Source organism: Barbus barbus (assembly GCF_936440315.1).
Source record: "Barbus barbus genome assembly, chromosome: 9".
Lineage (NCBI taxonomy): Eukaryota > Metazoa > Chordata > Actinopteri > Cypriniformes > Cyprinidae > Barbus > Barbus barbus.
The window spans coordinates 28,673,387-28,695,298 of NC_136737.1; the positions used below are offsets into that span (position 1 = coordinate 28,673,387).

Below are 21,912 nucleotides of genomic sequence, written 5' to 3' on the forward strand. Positions count from 1 at the left end.
CGAACCACTGTCCTAAACTGCTTTTTCCCTCACTGCCCTAAACTGCTTTTTCCCTCACTGCGCCTGCGCAGAAATAGAGCCATTTAATCTTTAATGCGGTAAGAAAGAAAACGAAAAAAAAAGGAAGATCTTTTGATAAAATTATGTTATTATCACGGGAAATGTGAATCATTGCCCATCATTTTGCAATTAGTAATATAAACAAGTCGCAGCATTACCAGCTTCACTGACAGTACTGTAAGTTACAGTAGGGCCTACTGAAAGTAAAGCTGGCAATGCTATTTATAATTAAAATTCAACTGAAAAGTTGGAAAAACATGTAAAAGAACTATTTAAAAGAGAATAAAAAATAACATCAAAATAGATCGGTGCTGTCTGTTGTTTATTAATTCATGCTGTGGTCCTACTATGTTGTCTGTTGACACTCATATGTGGAACATCATACTAACCTTTAAACAACATTCTACTAACGTTAAGGAAACTGGGCATTTTTATGTTCAAATGTTACAAATCAACGTTCCTAGAATGTTACAAATCAACGTTCCTGGAATGTTGAATTTTAAATCAAAATTAAGTTGAAAGAACGTTTGAGGAACATCATACGTTTTAAAACGTTCCTCTAACGTCAAGAACACTGGTCATTTGTTTATGTTCCCAAAACCAATAATGAATATTTGTAGAACGTTCTTATAACAAAATTCTGTTAGCTGCGTGATGCTTTTTATTTTTTAATTATTTTTTTAAGCTATCTCTGGCTATCGTCCATATACTGTGTCATCATCTGCGCAACTCGAGTATTTCACACGTATATAAAACAGCTGCAACAAAAATATTCCTTGTGTTTTTCATAAAAACATGAATTACCACGATAGGGGTATATTCTGTTGGGTTCTTCAGAGAAGCACTTGTCTTTTTTAACAAGCAGCACAGTGTTTGACCTAAAATATTTTTGATGGTAATAATAGATGTATGAAACTTACATTTCACTGACTCTGTATAATTGTGTATGTGAAGAATAAAAATCTTGAATCTTGAATGAAAACATGACGAAGGATTCACATATTAAACTCACCCACAGACATACCAGGCCAATAAAAGCGCTTGATTATGGCATCCAGGGTTTTTAATGCCACAGTGAGCACCTATTGGGCTGCTGTGGAGCTCTTCAAAAATTTCTTGGGCACTTTTTTTCGTGCTGACCACTTTTGCCAAAGTACCTTCTTTTTTTATATAATACAAAGCTTCATCTAAAAAGTATAAAAATCATTATAAACAACCAGTGAAGCCACTAAATCCAGGTGTACATTTTACATTACTTTCAAAAATTAGAAATATAAACTTATCTTGTCTGGAAAGACCCTGAGGTATCTTTCCAAATCTTTTAAAGTCTGTCAGTGCTTTGAATTCAGCCTCATCCATCTTCAACACAACAGTGCAAAATCTAATAAATGAGTCCTATACAGCAGCAGGATCAGATATTCTGAAAGTAGTTAAAATGACATTAGGAGATAAAACACAGAGTCTGTAAATCGTCTGATTCCAGCTTTACTTTCATTTTAACACAGTGCTCGTCTGAACTTGTTCTGCAGTTTGTGAATAATGTGATTCTGTGTAAATAATATCAGGATGAAATAGTTGTTCATGTGTGCAGGTCATTACTGAGGACTGACTGATGAGACAGAGCTGGATTTGAGAAAATTAACTGCTGAGATGATTCATAACTCACTCTGTGTATCAACATCTGTATCTGCTTTTAGATGAAACCATGGCCTCCAGAATGAATCTCTCTGAAGAACATCACACACAGATAAAGACAGTCAAGAGGTGAGAAAACTGAATATGTTTCACATTTTTAATGTTCAGAAACAATAAATGCATGCTACAATAACACGATTTCAACCGTGCCCCTCAGATCTTTGAGTCAAGTGGATTTTGAATGCAGCTTCCAAAAGACACAAATAGCTGATTAATATATGTTTGTCTCTGATAAACGATCACACCGGTGTGATTAGATGTTCGGTGCTAAATTCAAATCTGTGTTTGCTCAACTTCACTGTCTGGCACGGAGCCAGAGACTGCTGTGTTTTTAGCTCCAGCACTGCGCATTATAACCAATCACACATGATTCTGTTGAGCTCATGAGTACAATGACCAATAAGAGGCATTCAGATGAGTGTTTTATTCAGTGTGAGCGCTCCCTGAATGAATTCTGCTCTCTGACCATTTCTCTCATCAGAAACAACAAAGTGCAGATGTGCGTAAGATGTGAGCAAGATATTCATTTCACAATGTAAGCAACTTCAGTGATTAATGGGAGTTTTTGAGAGTGCTTGAATTAGACTAAAGTCAATGATAATGTTCTTTGATAATGTAAACGGAGAGTCTATTTACACTAATTCTCCAGCATCGTGTGATTGGCTCTGTTAAGAAAAAATTAACATTAAAAAAATATGTACATCGGTTGCAGATATTTCTATGTTCTTTCAACATAATTGATCTCGTTTATGTTCCCTAACTCCGTGTAGAGCTCAGATCCATCCACAGCGAGAGACTAAATGGTGATGGGTGCGAATCAGTTTCCTTCACAAAGGAGCGGGGTTTCTGAAGAACTCATAACTACTTTATTTAGCTTCAACATGACTAATTCTATATGATTGAACATCCTTACAGAATAAATACATGCTACATGATTCAAATATGTTTAGATTAGGAACATAAATTAATCATGTAGGAAATATGAAATGCATATTTAAAAATTCAACAACCTCCCCATCGCCATTTTTCAGTGAAAGATGAACATTAAAGGGAGTTTGAAACAGTAAAGGTGTTTCTGTCAGAGCAGTGTGAGATTTTCAGAAACAGTTTGTATTGCTGTTGTGTTTCAGTCTGTGTGAGAATGACTCTCCTGAACCTAGCTGTGTGTCCATCAAGAGTGACCGGTCAATGAATCATCCAATGAAATTCAGCTCGGGAGAATCATCTGCTGATCTGAGGTGCTGTTTAGTTTACAGTATGAGAAATATATATAAGATATTCATTCATTTACTGATCTGTTTTAATTACATTCATACATATTTACAAAAACATTCAATATTTGTTTAACTACAGTCAAAAACATGAAGGACCAGAATCACATTCAGCAAAGAAGAACTTAGACTCCATTTTCAAGGTTGGTTTTGTCTGTGTGTGTGTGTGTGTGTGTGTGTGTGTGTGTGTGTGTGTCTGTGAGTGTGTGTGTGCGTGTGTGTGTGGAGTGTGTGTGTCCATCCCAATACAATAACTCTCTGGGTAAAAGTAATAAGAAATGGAGAAATCTGTGAAATCCTCTCTGTAATAGTCACATTTACTTTCCTACCAATGTAAGATAATTTGTAGGCCACTATAAAGCAGATCAATGATCACTAAAGTAGAGAAGCTGAATCCATATGTAACCTGACTGCTGCACAAAGATGAACATCAATGATGAATGAATGAATGATGCATTTTTATATAGCGCATTTATTGTGTATTGCTGTACACCCAAAGCGCTTTACAATCATGGGGGGGGGGGGGGGGGGGGTTTCTCCTCAACCACCACCAGTGTGCAGCATCCACTTGGATGATCAATCTAGCAAACAGCCAATCCAGTCAAACTCCCTCTTTTAACCTCAGTATCTGTAGACGCTGATGTCTGAGCAAACAGTGGAAGTTATTAGCAGGTGTGATATAATTCAGTGATGTTTAGTATTCATGCCTTTGACTAAACAAAATAATATTCTCTATTTCAGGAGCTTGAGCAGAAAATCATCTCTGTGATGAAGAGTGAGCTGAAAGGTTTTAAGAGACTACTGAGTCCAGATTACCCAGAATGCTCTGAAAGAGACCATTATGCTGACGAGGATCATATCAGAGTCAGAGAGGGGCTTCTGAAGATCACACTGATCATCCTGAGGAAGATGAACCAGACAGACCTCGCTAACACACTACAGACCAGTAAGAGCTCTGGATCAGCTGATTATAGCCTGTGTTTTTATTATGAACCTTCTGTCTCTCAATCTCATGACACAATCTAATATCTAACATATCAAACCTAAAAATACATTTCTAAAATATTGCTCTGCCAATAACAAGAATTATTTCCTTTGCTCAGAACTTATATCTGTGTATCAACAAAAACTCAGATCCAGACTACAGGATAAATATCAGAGAATCAATGAAGGACTGTCCAATCATGGAGACTCAACACGTCTGAATGAGATCTACACAGAGCTCTACATCACAGAGGGAGGCAGTGGAGAGGTCAGTAATGAACATGAGGTGAGACAGATTGAGACAGTGTCCAGGAGACCAGAGACACAGGAGACACCAATCAACTGCAACGACATATTTAAACCCTCACCTGGACAAGACAAACCCATCAGAACTGTGCTGACTAAAGGAGTCGCTGGAATTGGAAAAACAGTCTCTGTGCAGAAGTTCATTCTGGACTGGGCTGAAGGAAAAGCCAATCAGGATGTTCATTTCATATTTCCACTTCCTTTCAGGGAGCTGAATCTGATACAGAAGAATCTCAGCCTTAAGCAACTTCTAAACCAGCTTCACACAGAAACCAGAGAATTTAAGTCAGCAGATTATGAAGACTACAAAGTCATGTTCATATTTGATGGTCTGGATGAGTGTCGACTGCGTCTAGATTTCCTAAACAATCGGAGCTTGTCTGATGTGACAGAATCAGCCTCAGTGGATGTGCTGCTGACCAACCTCATCAAGGGCCATCTACTTCCTTCTGCTCTCCTCTGGATCACCTCTCGACCAGCAGCAGCCAATCAGATCCCTCCTGAGTGTGTCCACCAGGTCACAGAGGTACGAGGATTCAACGACCCTCAGAAGGAGCAATATTTCAGGAAGAGAATAAATGATCCGAGTCTGGCTGATAGGATCGTCACACACATCCGATCATCAAGAAGTCTGTTCATCATGTGTCACATCCCAGTCTTCTGCTGGATTTCAGCCGCTGTTCTGGAGAGGATGATGGGTAAAGCAGAGAGAGCAGAGATTCCCAAGACTCTCACACAAATGTTCACACACTTCCTGATCTTTCAGACCAAACTGAAGACACAGAAGTATGATGGGAAATATGAACTTGATTCTGATCAGGCTAGAAAGACTATTCTGTCTCTAGGAAAACTGGCTTTTGAACAGCTGGAAAAAGGGAACCTGATCTTCTATGAAGAGGACCTGAAAGAGAGCGGCATTGATGTCAGAGAAGTGTCAGTGTACTCAGGAGTTTGTACCCAGATCTTCAGAGAGGAGTCTGGACTGCAGCTGGGGAAGGTGTACAGCTTTGTTCATCTGAGTATTCAGGAGTTTCTTGCTGCTTTATTCAAACTGCTGTCCTTTTCTGAACAAAACACAGGACAGAGGAATGTGTTCAGATCAACAATGACCAGTTTACTGAAGAGAGAAGTTGACAAGGCCTTACAGAGTGAGAACGGACACTGGGACCTTTTCCTCCGGTTCCTTCTAGGTCTCTCACTAGAGTCTAATCAGACTCTCTTACAAGGCCTCCTGAGAAAGACAGTAAGCAGCTCTCAGATCAATCAGGAAACAGCTGAATACATCAAACAGAAGATCAGGAAGAATCCCTCTCCAGAGAAATCCATCAATCTGTTCCACTGTCTGAATGAACTGAATGATCGTTCACTGGAGCAGGAGGTCCAAACATACCTCGACAACAGAACAGGTGCCCGTCGTCTCTCTGGAGTCTCTCTGTCTGCTGCTCAGTGGTCGGCTCTGGTGTTTGTGCTGCTGAACTCAGAAGAAGAGCTGGATGAGTTTAATCTGAGTAAATATTATCCATCAGAAGAATGTCTCCTGAAGCTGCTGCCAGTGATCAAAGCATCTAGAAAGATTGAGTGAGTATTTTACAGTGTCTTTGTTTTATTGACTTTATTGTAAACAGTAGGCCTGTGTTTCTCTACACTGTTTCTGTATATTTTGAGGTCTTTCTTATTTGACACACTCAGCTAACATCACAGAGCGCTCTACTAATGACCTGAAGTGTTGAATCAAGTGTGTTTGATAAGAGAGATTCATCCAAACTGTGCAAAGATGAGCTGCCTCCAGGAACAGGGTTGTGACTCTCTGATATTACAAATACTGGATTAGAATAAAAAAAATGTTTCTTTGTGTCTGTGTGTGTGTGTGTGCGTGTGTGTGTGTGTGCGTGCGGAAAGCCATATAAACAGAGGAGCTCATAAGTTTTTCAGCCTGGTTCATATGAGAACCTGGAAGTTTGGTTTGGTCCTCACACAGGCCACGGCATGCAGTGTGACCCATAAAATATAACTATAAAAAAATAAATTAATAGTAGTGATAATAATATTGCACTTTATTTAGTTTTTATTTAAATTAAACAATAAACTAAATAATCAAGTGTGATAATACTATTTTATTTTAAAAAGGGAGTATTACATACACACACAATTATTTTATATTAAAGTTAAAAATAAAATGCTAATATTTTGACACATTGTTATTTTTAATTGTAATTTTCATCATTTTCAAAAGTGAAATCAGCGAGCTTTTATTTTGTCGGGTTGCCGGCAAGTAAGTTTATGCGCTTCCGGGTTTAGAGCCGCTGATTGAAGAGCGTCAGTGAATGAAATGTCACAGATTTGCTTTGAAAACGGCAGCGGCTAGATTATGCTTTCATGAACATTCCGTCATTGTAAATCTATGGGATTTTTTTGTCTGTTTTTTCGTCCGCTGTGTGAACATCGTAGGTCCGATCACTTAGAAAAGATACAGCACTCTTCTCCTCAATGAGCCGGTTGATTTAACACCTCATTCATGGGTCTGTGACAAACAGTGAATGAACTTAATCTTTAGTTTTTCTGTATTTTCTCTGCAGTCTTTCCTGGTGCAGGATTGGAGAGAAAGGCTGCTCTGCTCTGAGTTCAGCTCTGGAGGATCCACGCTGTAAACTACAGAAACTACAGTAAGTGTTATTATATTATTAAACACAAAAACTGTGTGAAAATACTGCCAAACAAAAACATTTCATGTTAAAGCGATAGTTCACCCAAAAATTAAAACTCTGTCTTCACTTTAATTATCTTCAAGTCATTTCCAAACAGCATGACAAACACAATGATTGTACTGAATGTGCTCAAGACTAATGTATGTTTATCTCGGCTGGATAAAAGAAGCCAGGGTCACACTAGTAGCCTAAAGTTTTGATGGATGATGATTGTCATCAAGGTAAAGATGATTACAGTCACATACAGGATGGTGCATTAGGTGTGTGTTGTGTCTGTTATTTGATGCACAAACGAACCGTGTGTATTTGTGCTCTCGGTGCACTGATCACTATAATATCATATTTCTGCTTGAACACAGCTCAGGATATTCACCTAGTTGAATACACAGAGTTTAATAACGGATGCTCGTGTGTTTTGGAGAAGTTTGTGAGGATCAGTGGTGTTCATGTACATACGGGCATCAGACGCTCAAACAGCTTGTTCTGACAGAGGAAATATTCACTGATGCTGTCGAGCTGCCTTCAGATCGCTGAGTTCAGAGATACATACTTTTACATACTTTGTAGATATTAAACACAACTTAAGGGACATTTTTGTGAAGTATGTTCATGGGATGCTTAAATCTTTCTTGAATTTGCTTTGTTTAAAATAATTACATGAAAATACGAAGGTTTTAGTGAATAGAAAAGTTTGGGCTTGCAGTATTGATTTGGAGAAGAGGGGGTCTTGGAGTAAAAAAGGTTGAGGACCACTGCTTTAGGGAAATGCAGGCACGGTTTTATGGGGGTACTAAGAATTGAACATTATTTTTTTTTTTTTTTTTTAATAAAATAAAATTTAACTTAATGCAAGATAAAGATACATCCCAACCAGCTTTTTTATTTAGGCCTATTTATTTGATATGCATTGTATTATTTATTTATTTTCCACTTGGTAGATCTCGGTACGTTTCTCATTTGAAAAGTAGATCCCCACTCAAAAAAGTGTGGGCACCCCTGGGATATACACTTATTGTTCCTTCACATGCTATCGGAGTAATCAGGAGATTGGATGTGAACGGCCTTTCAAGTCATATTTACTGGGAAATTCAGAAATAATTTTGATACCAGAGTTTCTGAGTTGGGCGGGTCATAAACTTTAAACATGGTGGAGGGGACAACCATTGCTGCTGTCTGTTCTCACAACAACTACATCCCTTTGTCTGGTCGCTTAAGTACTGTATTTATAGGCTAGATATGAACGATCATTCAAAGCATATTTTATGTTTTATAAGCAGTGAAATAAACATGTATTTGACTGAAATCCCAGGATTGTCAGAAAACTGCATGTATAGCGCGGTGAATGTTTATATGATTGTCAACCAATGGGATGCTACATTTTATTATTTCTGACATTAAAGCACTTGAACACAACAAGCTCGTAATCACGACTTCATAAGTGGGAAATAGGAAATTTCTGATAGCACGAGAAGGCAGCATTATAGACCAATGAACAACAAAGTACATAAGTATCAGCCAAAATGAAACATACAGATACATTTTCTGAAATCATAATGACTAGTAGATCATGTGGAGGCTGATGTTTCCTCAAATCTGTGTCCAGGACAGAACAGACTAAAGGCTCATGGATGAATGGAGCAGTAGCACGTCATCAGAGACCTTTTGATTTCTGTCTATCACTGATTAGCAAGTTGTACTGAAGTGACCAGAACTACACTTTCTGTTCTGATCAAGCAGTAGGTGGCCGACTTAAAGGTGCAGTGTGTAGATTTTAGCAGCATGTAGCGGTTGAGTTTGTGAATTGCAAGCAACGGCTCAGTCTCCCGCTCACCGCTCCCTTTAGAGAAGCTACGGAGGCCGATAAAGGGCTAAGATGTCGTAGTCTGAGACAGCAGAGAGTAGCCAGCAATGAGGTTTCTTTACAGAGGGAAATTAAGGAAGTATATTTACTTAATTATTCAACAAATCGATGTGTTATTGCAAATATTATTGCAAACAGTGTTCGGCTAATGTATGTTTCTGTTGATGTGTGTGTGTCTGTCTGTGTGTGAGAGAGAGAGTGTGTGTGTGTCTGAGTGTGTGTGTGTGTGTCTGTGAGAGTGTGTGCGTGTGTCTGTGAGTGTGTGTGTGTGTCTGTGAGAGTGTGTGCGTGTCTGCCCGTGTGTGTGTGTGTGTCTGTGAGAGTGTGTGCGTGTGTGTGTGTCTGCCCGTGTGTGTGTGTCTGTCTGTGTGTGTGTGTGTGTGTGTGTGTGTGTGTGTGTGTGAGAAAGTGACAGTTGAGATTCAAATTCATGAACATTCCGTCATTGTAAGTCTATGGGATTTTGTTGTCTGCTTTTTCATCCGCTGTGTGAACATCGTAGGTCCGATGACTTAGAAAAGATACAACACTCCTCTCCTCAATGAGCCGGTCGATTTGACACCTCATTCATGGGTCTGTGACAAACAGTGAATGAACTTAATTAATCTTTATTTTTTCCTGTATTTTCTCTGCAGTCTTTCCTGCTGCAGGATTGGAGAGAAAGGCTGTGCTGCTCTGAGTTCAGCTCTGAGATCAAACCCCTCACACCTGACTGAACTGGATCTGAGCGGTAATAATCCAGGAGACTCAGGAGTGAAGCTGCTCTCTGCTCTACTGGAGGATCCACGCTGTAAACTACAGAAACTACAGTAAGTGTTATTATATTATTAAACACAAAAACTGTGTGAAAATACTGCCAAACAAAAACATTTCATGTTAAAGCGATAGTTCACCCAAAAATTAAAACTCTGTCGTCACTTTAATTATCTTCAAATAATTTCAAAACAGCATGACTGTCTTCTCTGAACATAAGAGAAGATATTTAGAGAAATGTTTTTTATCCACACAATGGAAAGCAATAATACCCAAACTTTGGTTACACTGTAAAAAATTTCAGGCCTCCTCAACTCTCCAACAAATTTTCTAGTGACTGATTACATCTACATTTCTCCATCGGCCCAACTGGATTTCTTCTAACTGAATTTTATCAATTGTGGCAACAGTCTGTTAACTGTTGAAATTAAACAACTGCTAACTGTCCAAAAATGAACCCTCTGGGGTCTGAGGTCATTTTGGGACCCTTGAGATGTTGACATGCCCTGATATTTGTGCTTATTTCAGCTTCTTATAACATACTATTGACCAACATGTAATTTTTTTTGTATTCAGCACAAACTGTGCTACAATATTATGTGACCAATATGGGTGTACATGTCTGCATTTCTTAGAAAAAAAATATTATGCGTGGTTTGTAAGTTTTGGAAAAAAAAAATGTAGCTGAAATAAGGCCATAAAAGCCACACTAAATCGTCCTGAATAAGACTTTTGTGTAATCATTCTTGTAGGCTAGAATATTTACTTCACAATTATGTGAAAATCATTCTGCTTACTCATTCACAGAAAACAATATATTGATTTAAATGTTTAAAGACATGTTTTGTGATTGAAAGCCAATATGCGAGGGAGTGGTAATGGTCTTGAATATTAAGTGATTTCACCTGAGAGACAAAGGGCCCTCCCCTAAAGCTGCTAATGGCCCATCAGTGTGACTGTCACTTTGAGGCAAGGTGAAATGCTGTGAGGCAACCTGAAGAAACAATTTCAGAGGGCTCCAAGATTTTAGTCTATTTTATTGTAATTGCTCTATGTTTAGGAACTAAATGTCTCGCATAGTATAAGTCAACTGACATACTTTACAAAATTAAGAAGTTTTAAGAAGGGGTACAGAAGACTGTGCTAAAGAGACATTCAAGGCAAAACAGTGCAAACCGGGACAATGCAAGAAGAAGTAATTGTGTCCAGTATACATAAGGACATATATAAGGAAAGATGAGAGCATTACAAAAGGCAGATGGTTTGTTAGGCCCACTCACCCACCTATGTGTAACCTACTCACTCACATGGTATTGCACATAAATACATGTTGTTTCATGTGTAAATCCAAGTATATGTTCTAAGTTTTATGTAGTGTTACAAAAGACAGTGCAAAAGAGACATATATAGACTCATGGGAGAATGCGAGTCAGCAGACGTCAGTTGAGCTCCAGTTTCCCGTGCCGGCCGGAATCACAGAGTCTGTGGAATCATATCAACATCCGTCTCTGTTTTCCATGACAGAGTGGACTGCCTGGAGATTACTTGCTTGTTTGCCTTGGCTCTCTTCGAAACAGGTGCTTGAATATTTTCCTTGGCAAATCTGTAAAAAAAAAAAAGGAAGTTAGTAGTAATATATTATCACAACAGTTTTTGTAGTGTCACACAAGTACATGTTTACGATGTAAACTCAATTACATCTGTAAAATATCATGTCTGTGCACTTACTCAGTATGATTCTCGATCGCACTGAAACCTGAACGACACCTGCGTTTCCCTTTGCGAGGTGCTGATGCAGGTGAGCATGATGCAGCCACATGCCTAAAAAAAGTTAGCAAAATCCAAAGCAAACCGATGGCCAACTGATGGATACAATGTGTGTCTATATCTGCTGATGGCCAATTACACGGACAAATATCTGTTGATGGGCTGTAAACCACGCGTATTTACAGCTTTTCAAACATTTACACCCGAGAAATTTGTGAACGCCAGCCACCGGACATATACTAGCACGTAGAAAACATTTACACCTAAGAACAGATATTTGTAAACAAGTTATGTTGAAACTACCCCACACTGAGCGAAATGCATTAGAAACAACACAAAGATATTCAGAGCAGATATTCCACAACATCTATACATTAGGCACGATAGTATTGTAGCATGACAGTGTTATAAGCTAGCCCAAACTGAACGGAATATATTACAAATTCATTTAGAGTATCACATATTACAAACCCAGAAAAGTGCTTATATAGATTCAATTATTAATATTAATTATTTAACCTTACTTTAAAGCGATAGTTCACCCAAAAATTAAAACTGTCTTCACTTTAATTATCTTCAAGTCATTTCCAAACAGTGTGACTTTATTCTGTGAAACTTAAGAGAAGATATTTAGAGAAATGTTGTTGTCCACACAATAGAAAGCATTGATACCAAAACTTTGGTTGTCAACAATGTTCAAAATATGATCTATTGTGTTTCACAGAAGAAAGAAGGTCATACAGGTCAGGAACGACATGCAGGGAAGTACATTATGACACTTTATATTTTTGGGTGAGCGTTTAAGAATCAAAATGTAAATGATCAAACACAATGATTATACTGAATGTGCTCAAGACTAATGTATGTTTGTATAAACCAGGGGTGCCCAACAGGTCGATCGTGAAGGCAATGCTGGTAGATCACGCTTTAGGTCACTGGTTCTCAGCCGGGGGGCGCGAGATAACTTAAAACTAAAATATAATATATTCACTAATGTTATGACTAATATGTTAAATAATGCAAATATATAAATATAAGCACCACCTCTCTAGGTATTCTGTGATATTCTGTGTTTCGGAGCAGCAGACCGTTTCTCATCTGTGTGAAATACAGACTGAACGGCGGCTCAAAACCTCTGGATGAGCATATGATCCTACGATGTTACTTGTACATCATTGTGTGGGAGTTTTATTCTCAAGAACTAGATTAGCAGTAGACAGCCACTTAAAGAATAGGTTAACCTTGCACCCTCTGACTAATGGCTCTTTTCCACTGCGTGGTACGACTCGGCTCGGCACGGTTCAGAACGGCACGACACGGCTCAGTTCGGCTCGTTTTGTGTTTGCACTGCAGTTTAGTACCGCTTTAGAGTGGACGGGATTATTCTCGTGTCGTTATAGTTGCACCGCCTCTACTGCCGTGACTCCTGAAAAGCGTTTTAATTCTGCGTCGCTCCATCACGCTCTCGCTGGATCCGCTCCTCGGCTATCAACGAGAGGAACATCTGTACTTCCTCAACAGACAACGAAACAGACATTTTTTGGTTGTTTAAAAGAGGTGTTCATTCAAAACAATTGTGTTCGATCTTTCACTGGCTGTGCTGATTTAAATCAGTGACAATTTTCTCCGGCCAATCAGTGATCAGCAGAGTTTAAACGTCATGTTTTGGTAACGGTACGGCTCGCTTGAAACCTCGGCCGAGGTGGTGCTAAAATAAGTACCAGGTACTGTGTGATTGTGTGAGTGCGTGTGTATGTGTATGTGTGTGTGTGTGTGTGTGTGTGTGTGTGTGTATGTGTGTGTGTGTGATTGTGTGATTGTGTGAGTGCGTGTGTATGTGTGTGTGTGTGTGTGTGTGTGTGATTGTGTGTGTGTGTGTGTGTGATTGTGTGTGCATTTATGGGGTGTGATAACTGCAGTTTTTTTCTACTCTCTAAGCAAACTGACAGGAGAATTAAGGTGCATGCGCTCGCCAGCCGTTTGGCAAAAATCCCATAGTATTCAGGCGTTTGTTTGTTTTTCTTTAATTAATGGAATGCATAAATACAGAGTTGACATTTAAAGAATGATTATACATAATATACAAATTATATAATATTTGACACGTTAGACGTCACGGTCACGTGTCGGAGCTGCGCTCAAACTGCGCGGTGGTGACGTAGCAAAGAAAGGATTTTTTTACTTTGCGTCTAGAAAGTACTTGTGGATTAACACCTGGATAACATACGTATGAATAAGTACATTGATAATCATCTGTCTTTCTCCTATTTTGCCCCAAGGAAGGCTTTAAGATGGTAATGATCATGATAACAGTACCTGAATTACATATCTTTTTAATGATCAAATTACAATTTACTAATCAAAGCATTTCTAATTAATTAAAATCATGAAACTTAAACAATTTAACATCAATTTATTTAACAAAAAATACATGTTTAGGGCCCAATTAAATGTTTTATTTTTTCCAACCTTATGTTTTATTGTCTAATTATTTAAAAGTATAAAAACAAGTTTAATTTATTCTAACATTTATATTTTTTTCCTCAGAAACTCTGTGTTGTGTAATTACATTTATTAAGGCATAAAACATTCATTTTATCTTTTAATTTAATGAAAATGAAAATAAAATCTTATTTTTTGGAAAATAAAGGGGATTTAATATTAAAATTAAAACATTGAAGAAATATGATTATTATTATTATAGTATGATTATTCCTTTAAAAATAAGGTTTTAATAATTTTAGTAGTAGTAGCCTATTACTGAACAATAGTAATATATTTCTGCCGCAATGTCTTCAAGTGAAACCAAACTTTTATTTTGACGGGTTGCCATGAATACTTTTACATTTCTATGTGTTTATGATATGAGGTAGAAAATTTAGAAATTATTTATTTAGTTTCTTTTCTTTCTCTTTCTTTAAGTAGACTCATTGAGATATAGGCTATTCTAATAATAATAATAATAATAATAATAAGATGATATGAGGTGGGGGTGGAACAGTTCGTGGACGGCACGAGCTAGGACCGCGGTTCAACTTAAATCTGGCAACGCATCTGTAATATGGTTTGTTATAAATAACACGTAAAACAAACAAGTCTATGGGATTTTGTTGTCTGCTTTTTTCGTCCGCTGTGTGAACATCGTAGGTCCGATCACTTAGAAAAGATACAACACTCCTCTCCTCAATGATCCGGTTGATTTAACACCTCATTCATGGGTCTGTGACAAACAGTGAATGAACTTAACTCATCTTTAGTTGTTCTCTTTCTCTCTGCAGGCTGATTAACTGCAGTATTGGAGAGAAAGGCTGTGCTGCTCTGAGTTCAGCTCTGAGATCAAACCCCTCACACCTGACTGAACTGAATCTGAGCGTTAATAATCTGAACTATAATAAACCAGGAGACTCAGGAGTGAAGCTGCTCTCTGCTCTACTGGAGGATCCACGCTGTAAACTGAAGAAACTACAGTAAGTGTTATTATATTATTAAACACAAAAACTGTGTGAAAATACTGCCAAACAAAAACATTTAGTGTTAAAGCGATAGTTCACCCAAAAATTAAAACTCTGTCGTCACTTTAATTATCTTCAAATAATTTCAAAACAGCATGACTGTCTTCTCTGAACATAAGAGAAGATATTTAGAGAAATGTTTTTTGTACACACAATGGAAAGCAATAATACCCAAACTTTGGTTACACTGTAAAAAATTTCAGACCTCCTCAACTCTCCAACAAATTTTCTAGTGACTGATTACATCTACATTTTTCCATTGAACCAACTGGATTTCTGCTAACTGAATTTGATCAATTGTGGCAACAGTCTGTTAACTGTTGAAATTAAACAACTGCTAACTGTCCAAAAATTAAACATACAGATCCAAAGTTATCCAATCCATGATTTAAATGTTCTCTGTGGCACCAAGTCTTGTACAATTGAATCAGTTGAAGAGTATTAAACTGTCCCAACACAGGCATAATCTCTCCTGTGTATGTTTTCAACATGACTCTAGTGTCCTCCAGTGGCTCTGTTGAGAACGCAGCCTGGAAATGTTTCTCAGAGACAGTTTTTTACAATCATGTTTGCACTAATAATAGAACCCTCATGTCATTTTTCAAAACTCTAGACACAAAACTCAAAACAGTCATTATTTGTAACACAGGCTATCCAATGTTCAAAACTCTGCATGTTGCATTCATATCTTTAAAGAAGCCTTGCATTTGCAGAAGCATTGGTTCAAAATACAAATTTATGAAATATCATAAGAACATTACTTTAGATCCCCCACTCACAAGATACCCATAGTTTTTCACTGTTTAGTTGTTAGTACAATCATTAAATATAGTTGTTCAAAACACATGATGCAACTTTCATTATGATTCTACACATTCATACATCATTGAGAAAAGTACAGACACTGGAAACATTACAATTTGAAAATTATTGATGAAATAATCAACACAACAGGTTTTTCAAAAAACTTTCAATAAGAAAAAAAAAAGATAAGAAAAAACGACTTTAGGCCTACAGTAAAATGTCAACTGGAGTGTCCCTCACTGCACTTCTATGTTTTTATCAACCCTGTCTTGTGAGTTTGGCCACAGGTTCTGATCCACATCATAATGGATGTTTTCATCTTGGACAACATCTTCTGGTATGGCAAATACAGGCCTGACATCGGTCTCCTTTGATATCATTGCACATATCATCTTTGGCTTGGAGAAGAGGGACTTGTTTGTGAGGTCTATTGTGAACCTTTGACCTCCATGTGGAGAAAAACTCCTCAGTCGGGTTACAGTAAGGAAAGGGGAATATGGGGTAAATACAAGCTGATAAACTGTGGATGGGCCTGAAACCATGATTGCTCTCAGTGCCGCCGCTAGGAGTTTTGGGCCCATTGCACTGATTTTGCTTTGGGTCCCCTCAAAATCACATTCAGTGTGGGGTGGTTAGGCCGCCAGCAAACATCGGTCTGGGCCCGTCTCAACCGCTGGGCTCTCAACCTTTCATCCATGTCATGGCCTGCCTCCTCCAAAAATATGAATGGTTTTCATCAGCTTCCAGCTCTATCAACCTCTAAAAAGACTAGGAAAAATAAATACTGATAACAATGATATAGATTTTTTGGGGATTTCTTTTCTCCCAACAACAGGCATCTTAAAACTGATCATACCTGAACATACTCAGTCCTCAGTTGCTTCACTTTCGTAATGTTGTTCATAATTGCACTTTGAGCAGCTGTATCAGTTGATGGTTAGATCATTGCAATGAAATGAATAAACACTCAATTCAGATGTAATGTGCGAGTTGTACTATGCGAGAAATAGTAATACTTTAATGTTAAGTTGTGTCAATTTGAACCTGTGATTTTAGTTCAATGAACAAAAGATCTTTGGCTCGTGTATTTTATCCAAGCATTTGTAAAAAGTGTTGTGTTTTGAAAAATGTGCATTTTGATCATCGGTTGTGAATTGTGTCTAGAGTTTTGAAAAATGACATGAAGGTTCTGTTATTAGTGCAAAAATTATTGTAAAAAACTGTAAGATACTCACGGCTGCGCCGGCATTCATTTCCATCATAATTTCCTTGCCTTTTACATTAAACGTCTCTGTGAATTACTTTTTGCTGTTTTAATATGCGGCTTAATATTTACAAATACTAGTGTGTGTGTGTGTGTGTGTGTGTGTGCGCGCGCCTGTGTGTGTGTGTGTGTGTGTGCCTGTGTCTCTGTGTGAGAGAGTGTGTGTGTGAGAGAGAGTGTGAGAGAGAGTGTGTGTGAGAGAGTGTGTGTGTGAGAGAGAGTGTGTGTGTGAGAGAGAGTGTGTGTGAGAGAGAGAGTGTGTGTGACTGAGAGAGAGTGTGTGTGACTGAGAGAGAGTGTGTGAGTGTGTCTGTGTGTGTGTGTGTGTGTGCGTGCCTGTCTGTGTGAGTGTGTGAAAGTTACAGTTGAGATTCAAATTCATGAACATTCCGTCATTGTAACTCTATGGGATTTTTTTGCCTGATTTTTGTCCGCTGTGTGAACATCGTAGGTCTGATCACTTCGAAAAGATACAGCACTCCTCTCCTCAATGATCCGGTTGATTTGACACCTCATTCATGAACTGAACAGACAGATTCCTCTTTATTAATCACTTCCCAAGTCTAGAGAACTAAATCATAAGACAAACTAGCGTTAGCATAAATCTGTTGTATTTTCCTCTTGTTACGGTTTGCTGCAGGAGTTATAGCAATGTGTTGTGAATCTAAAGGAACAAAATATGTTATTAGACACAGGCTAATAAACAGGCTATTAAGCACAATATATATATATATATATATATACAGGTCCTTTTCAAATAATTAGCATATTGTGATAAAGTTCATTATTTTCTGTAATGTACTGATAAACATTAGACTTTCATATATTTTAGATTCATTACAACACAACTGAAGTAGTTCAAGCCTTTTATTGTTTTAATATTGATGATTTTGGCATACAGCTCATGAAAACCCAAAATTCCTATGTCAAAAAATTAGCATATCATGAAAAGGTTCTCTAAACGAGCTATTAACCTAATCATCTGAATCAACTAATTAACTCTAAACACCTGCAAAAGATTCCTGAGGCTTTTAAAAACTCCCAGCCTGGTTCATTACTTAAAACCGCAATCATGGGTAAGACTGCCGACCTGACTGCTGTCCAGAAGGCCATCATTGACACCCTCAAGCAAGAGGGTAAGACACAGAAAGACATTTCTGAACGAATAGGCTGTTCCCAGAGTGCTGTATCAAGGCACCTCAGTGGGAAGTCTGTGGGAAGGAAAAAGTGTGGCAGAAAACGCAGCACAACGAGAAGAGGTGACCGGACCCTGAGGAAGATTGTGGAGAAGGACCGATTCCAGACCTTGGGGGACCTGCGGAAGCAGTGGACTGAGTCTGGAGTAGAAATATCCAGAGCCACCGTGTACAGGCGTGTGCAGGAAATGGGCTACAGGTGCCGCATTCCCCAGGTCAAGCCACTTTTGAACCAGAAACAGCGGCAGAAGCGCCTGACCTGGGCTACAGAGAAGCAGCACTGGACTGTTGCTCAGTGGTCCAAGTACTTTTTTCGGATGAAAGCTAATTTTGCATGTCAGTCGGAAATCAAGGTGCCAGAGTCTGGAGGAAGACTGGGGAGAGGGAAATGCCAAAATGCCTGAAGTCCAGTGTCAAGTACCCACAGTCAGTGATGCTGGTGTTGGTCCACTGTGTTTTATCAAGGGCAGGGTCAATGCAGCTAGCTATCAGGAGATTTTGGAGCACTTCATGCTTCCATCTGCTGAAAAGCTTTATGGAGATGAAGATTTCATTTTTCAGCACGACCTGGCACCTGCTCACAGTGCCAAAACCACTGGTAAATGGTTTACTGACCATGGTATTACTGTGCTCAATTGGCCTGCCAACTCTCCTGACCTGAACCCCATAGATAATCTGTGGGATATTGTGAAGAGAAAGTTGAGAGACGCAAGACCCAACACTCTGGATGAGCTTAAGGCCGCTATCGAAGCATCCTGGGCCTCCATAACACCTCAGCAGTGCCACAGGCTGATTGCCTCCATGCCACGCCGCATTGAAGCAGTCATTTCTGCAAAAGGATTCCCGACCAAGTATTGAGTGCATAACTGAACATAATTATTTGAAGGTTGACTTTTTTTTTGTATTAAAAACACTTTTCTTTTATTGGTCGGATGAAATATGCTAATTTTTTGAGATAGGAATTTTGGGTTTTCATGAGCTGTATGCCAAAATCATCAATATTAAAACAATAAAAGGCTTGAACTACTTCAGTTGTGTTGTAATGAATCTAAAATATATGAAAGTCTAATGTTTATCAGTACATTACAGAAAATAATGAACTTTATCACAATATGCTAATTTTTTGAAAAGGACCTATATATATATATATATATATATATATATATATATATATATATATATATATATTGTGGTTAACCTTGCATCCTCTGAGTAATTTTTTTTTTTTTTTTTTGAATGAATAATTGAAAATATAGGATGTACAGAATAATCAAATATCTCCATTTAAACTAACCAATATCTGTGATTAGTTACTAATTAGAAACACATTCTAAATTTAATGATCACTTGCAAATTGGAGTTAGATTAAAGCACGAGTAGTAGTCCTTCACACATTATACCTTCATCCACGCCGCTGGATTTCATCATTGAGCTGATTAGTGATCCTTACAAGACTTATATATCATAGTTACACTATAATGTTACTCTTATTTTAACATTATCACCTGTATAGTACTACAAACGGTTTGAGGAGTGAAAAACGATGAACTAGTTCAGCATCACAATCAGGAATCATGTAGAGTGAGTTAAATTAATGTCTCAGCTGCTGGCAAGATAAAATCTCTATAGCACCGATCCTGGTGTGAGAGAGAAAAGCAGAGCTCATACAAGCACACTCTCACCCTAAAGCTGAAACACAATCCCAGAGATCATTCATGTTCTTCACTCTCTGCAGGCTGTATAACTGCAGTATTGGAGAGGAAGGCTGTGCTGCTCTGAGTTCAGCTCTGAGATCAAACCCCTCACACCTGACAGAACTGGATCTGAGAGATAATAATCCAGGAGACTCAGGAGTGAAGCTGCTCTCTGCTCTACTGGAGGATCCACGCTGTAAACTACAGAAACTACAGTAAGTTATTGATTCAATGATGTAATTGATTATCTTGTATTAAAGCAGATCTTAGTGTATTTTATCTTTCTCTCTATTGTACAGTATTTGACAGAGGAAACTCCACAAGCTCCAAACAAGTGAATCAAAACAACACGTCCTGAACAAGACTGTCACCTGGACATTAATACTGATACTGATCCAGCAGTTTCATGTGTGAAGGATTTTGTTATTAATTTTTATTCAGCCTACATTTTTTTCCAGTCTCATGGGAACATTTGTTTAAATAATTAGATTGGACATACTAACTGCACTGTAAAAATTTAGTGTGAAAGTACAGTATATTCCAGGTTAATAACTGCATTACTTTCACAGTAATTTCACAGTGGGACTTCTCTTGTATTGAACTGCACTCTCAGTAATTACTTGTAAACAAACAGCATCATACTGTGTTTTGTGCTGTGCATATGTATGAAGGGTCCCAGCATGTAATGCAGCATGAATAAATCATGCTGTAGAGTTTTATTTTTTATAATTCTTGTTGGTTTTGTGTTTTAAGTCAGAAATTTGAATATGAATATGCTAGGTCAAAGACAACAGTATAGTATATGACAGTCATGATCACAGTTTACCAGCAGAGTGCTCCAGTCTCAAGGAGAGAGTTTGACATAAAACATACTGTAATAAACTAAATCAATTAAATATGTAAAACATCAATTATTTATAAATAGATCTCTATTTTAACAGATCTAACTATGATCCCTCTGGGATTCACAAATCTTAATAAATCTTTGCTTTGAATATTTTTTGCCAAGCTTTCTTCCAATGTATATTATTCAATAATTACTCTTTTGTGGTAACTTTTTTGTCATGGAAATAAAAAATAAAAAAAATAAATACTGTTTAATATATTTATTAAGACATATTGGGTCAAATATATCTTTACCCCTGAAAAGCACATTGTATTTTTTTTTTCCTGTGTTAAATAGTTTTGGTGTCTTAAAGTAAGTCCAGAGGATTACACTTACAAAATAAATATTAATAAGAAATACTTCAGTTGATTCAAGCTATCAGGCTAAATTAACGACTGCAACAATTTATCCCCTGGTCATGCCACATCCCTAGAAAAATACATGTGTTGTTTATGATAATCAGTTTATTGCCAAAGTATGGCATTTCAGGACACAATGAAAACAAGCAACAGTATCCAGCAATATCCTGTCTTATTCTTATTTGAAGGGACATGTCTTCCTTTTTTATTCTTCACCTGTTCAGCTGTCATGTTATAAATAAACAAACACAAACATGTTTGGTGTCTCCTGAGAAGCATCACAGATCAGAATCTTTGTGAAAATAATGACTTACAACTGTGACTCAGTCCTATTACTATAAAGACAGCATTAGCATCTCTGGGAATGCAGTGATAAGATTACAAGTCAGTTTTTGGAAAATAACATTTCAAATGGAATAGAATGGGACAAATTATTTGATTAAAATAGCTGCCTTTCATCACTCACCTTAGACTGAGTTTGATGTCTTTGGACTTCAGCTGTTGAGGTGTCTCAGGCTTTAGATCAGGAAGACATCCAAGATGTGCAATTTAATGAATGGGCTCCCAATACTAGGTTTGTGGACAGTCAAAAAGTGAGATTAGATGCAGATTGATGCATGTGACTCAGAAGGAGCAGTAGAGCATCCTACAATATGAGTTGACCTTAATTAACCTGTTGTTACTCTGTACACAAATCAACTTATTTTGCTCTATTGCATAAAATGACCAACTTATAGCACAGGCTGTGTGACAGAGCAGCACTGGTTTACATACATCCTTATTGTTTCAGTTTTC

General features: G+C 37.8%; 2 protein-coding genes across 2 annotated transcripts in view; both read left to right on the forward strand.

The window, feature by feature from the left end:
- The window catches only part of LOC306874657 (NLR family CARD domain-containing protein 3-like), a 99,776-nt gene that overhangs the window by 573 nt on the left and 77,291 nt on the right, over positions 1-21,912 (forward strand). The window lies entirely within an intron of this gene.
- Positions 94-21,094, forward strand: LOC306874580 (NACHT, LRR and PYD domains-containing protein 3-like; the record flags this gene model as incomplete). Its single annotated transcript, XM_079424728.1, has 9 exons — positions 94-98; positions 2,886-2,993; positions 3,109-3,169; positions 3,768-3,972; positions 4,130-5,894; positions 9,518-9,691; positions 14,681-14,869; positions 19,914-20,087; positions 20,172-21,094. The coding sequence occupies 9 exons, from the start codon at positions 94-96 to the stop codon at positions 20,176-20,178; spliced, it is 2,688 nt and encodes an 895-aa protein (XP_079280854.1). The 3' UTR covers positions 20,179-21,094.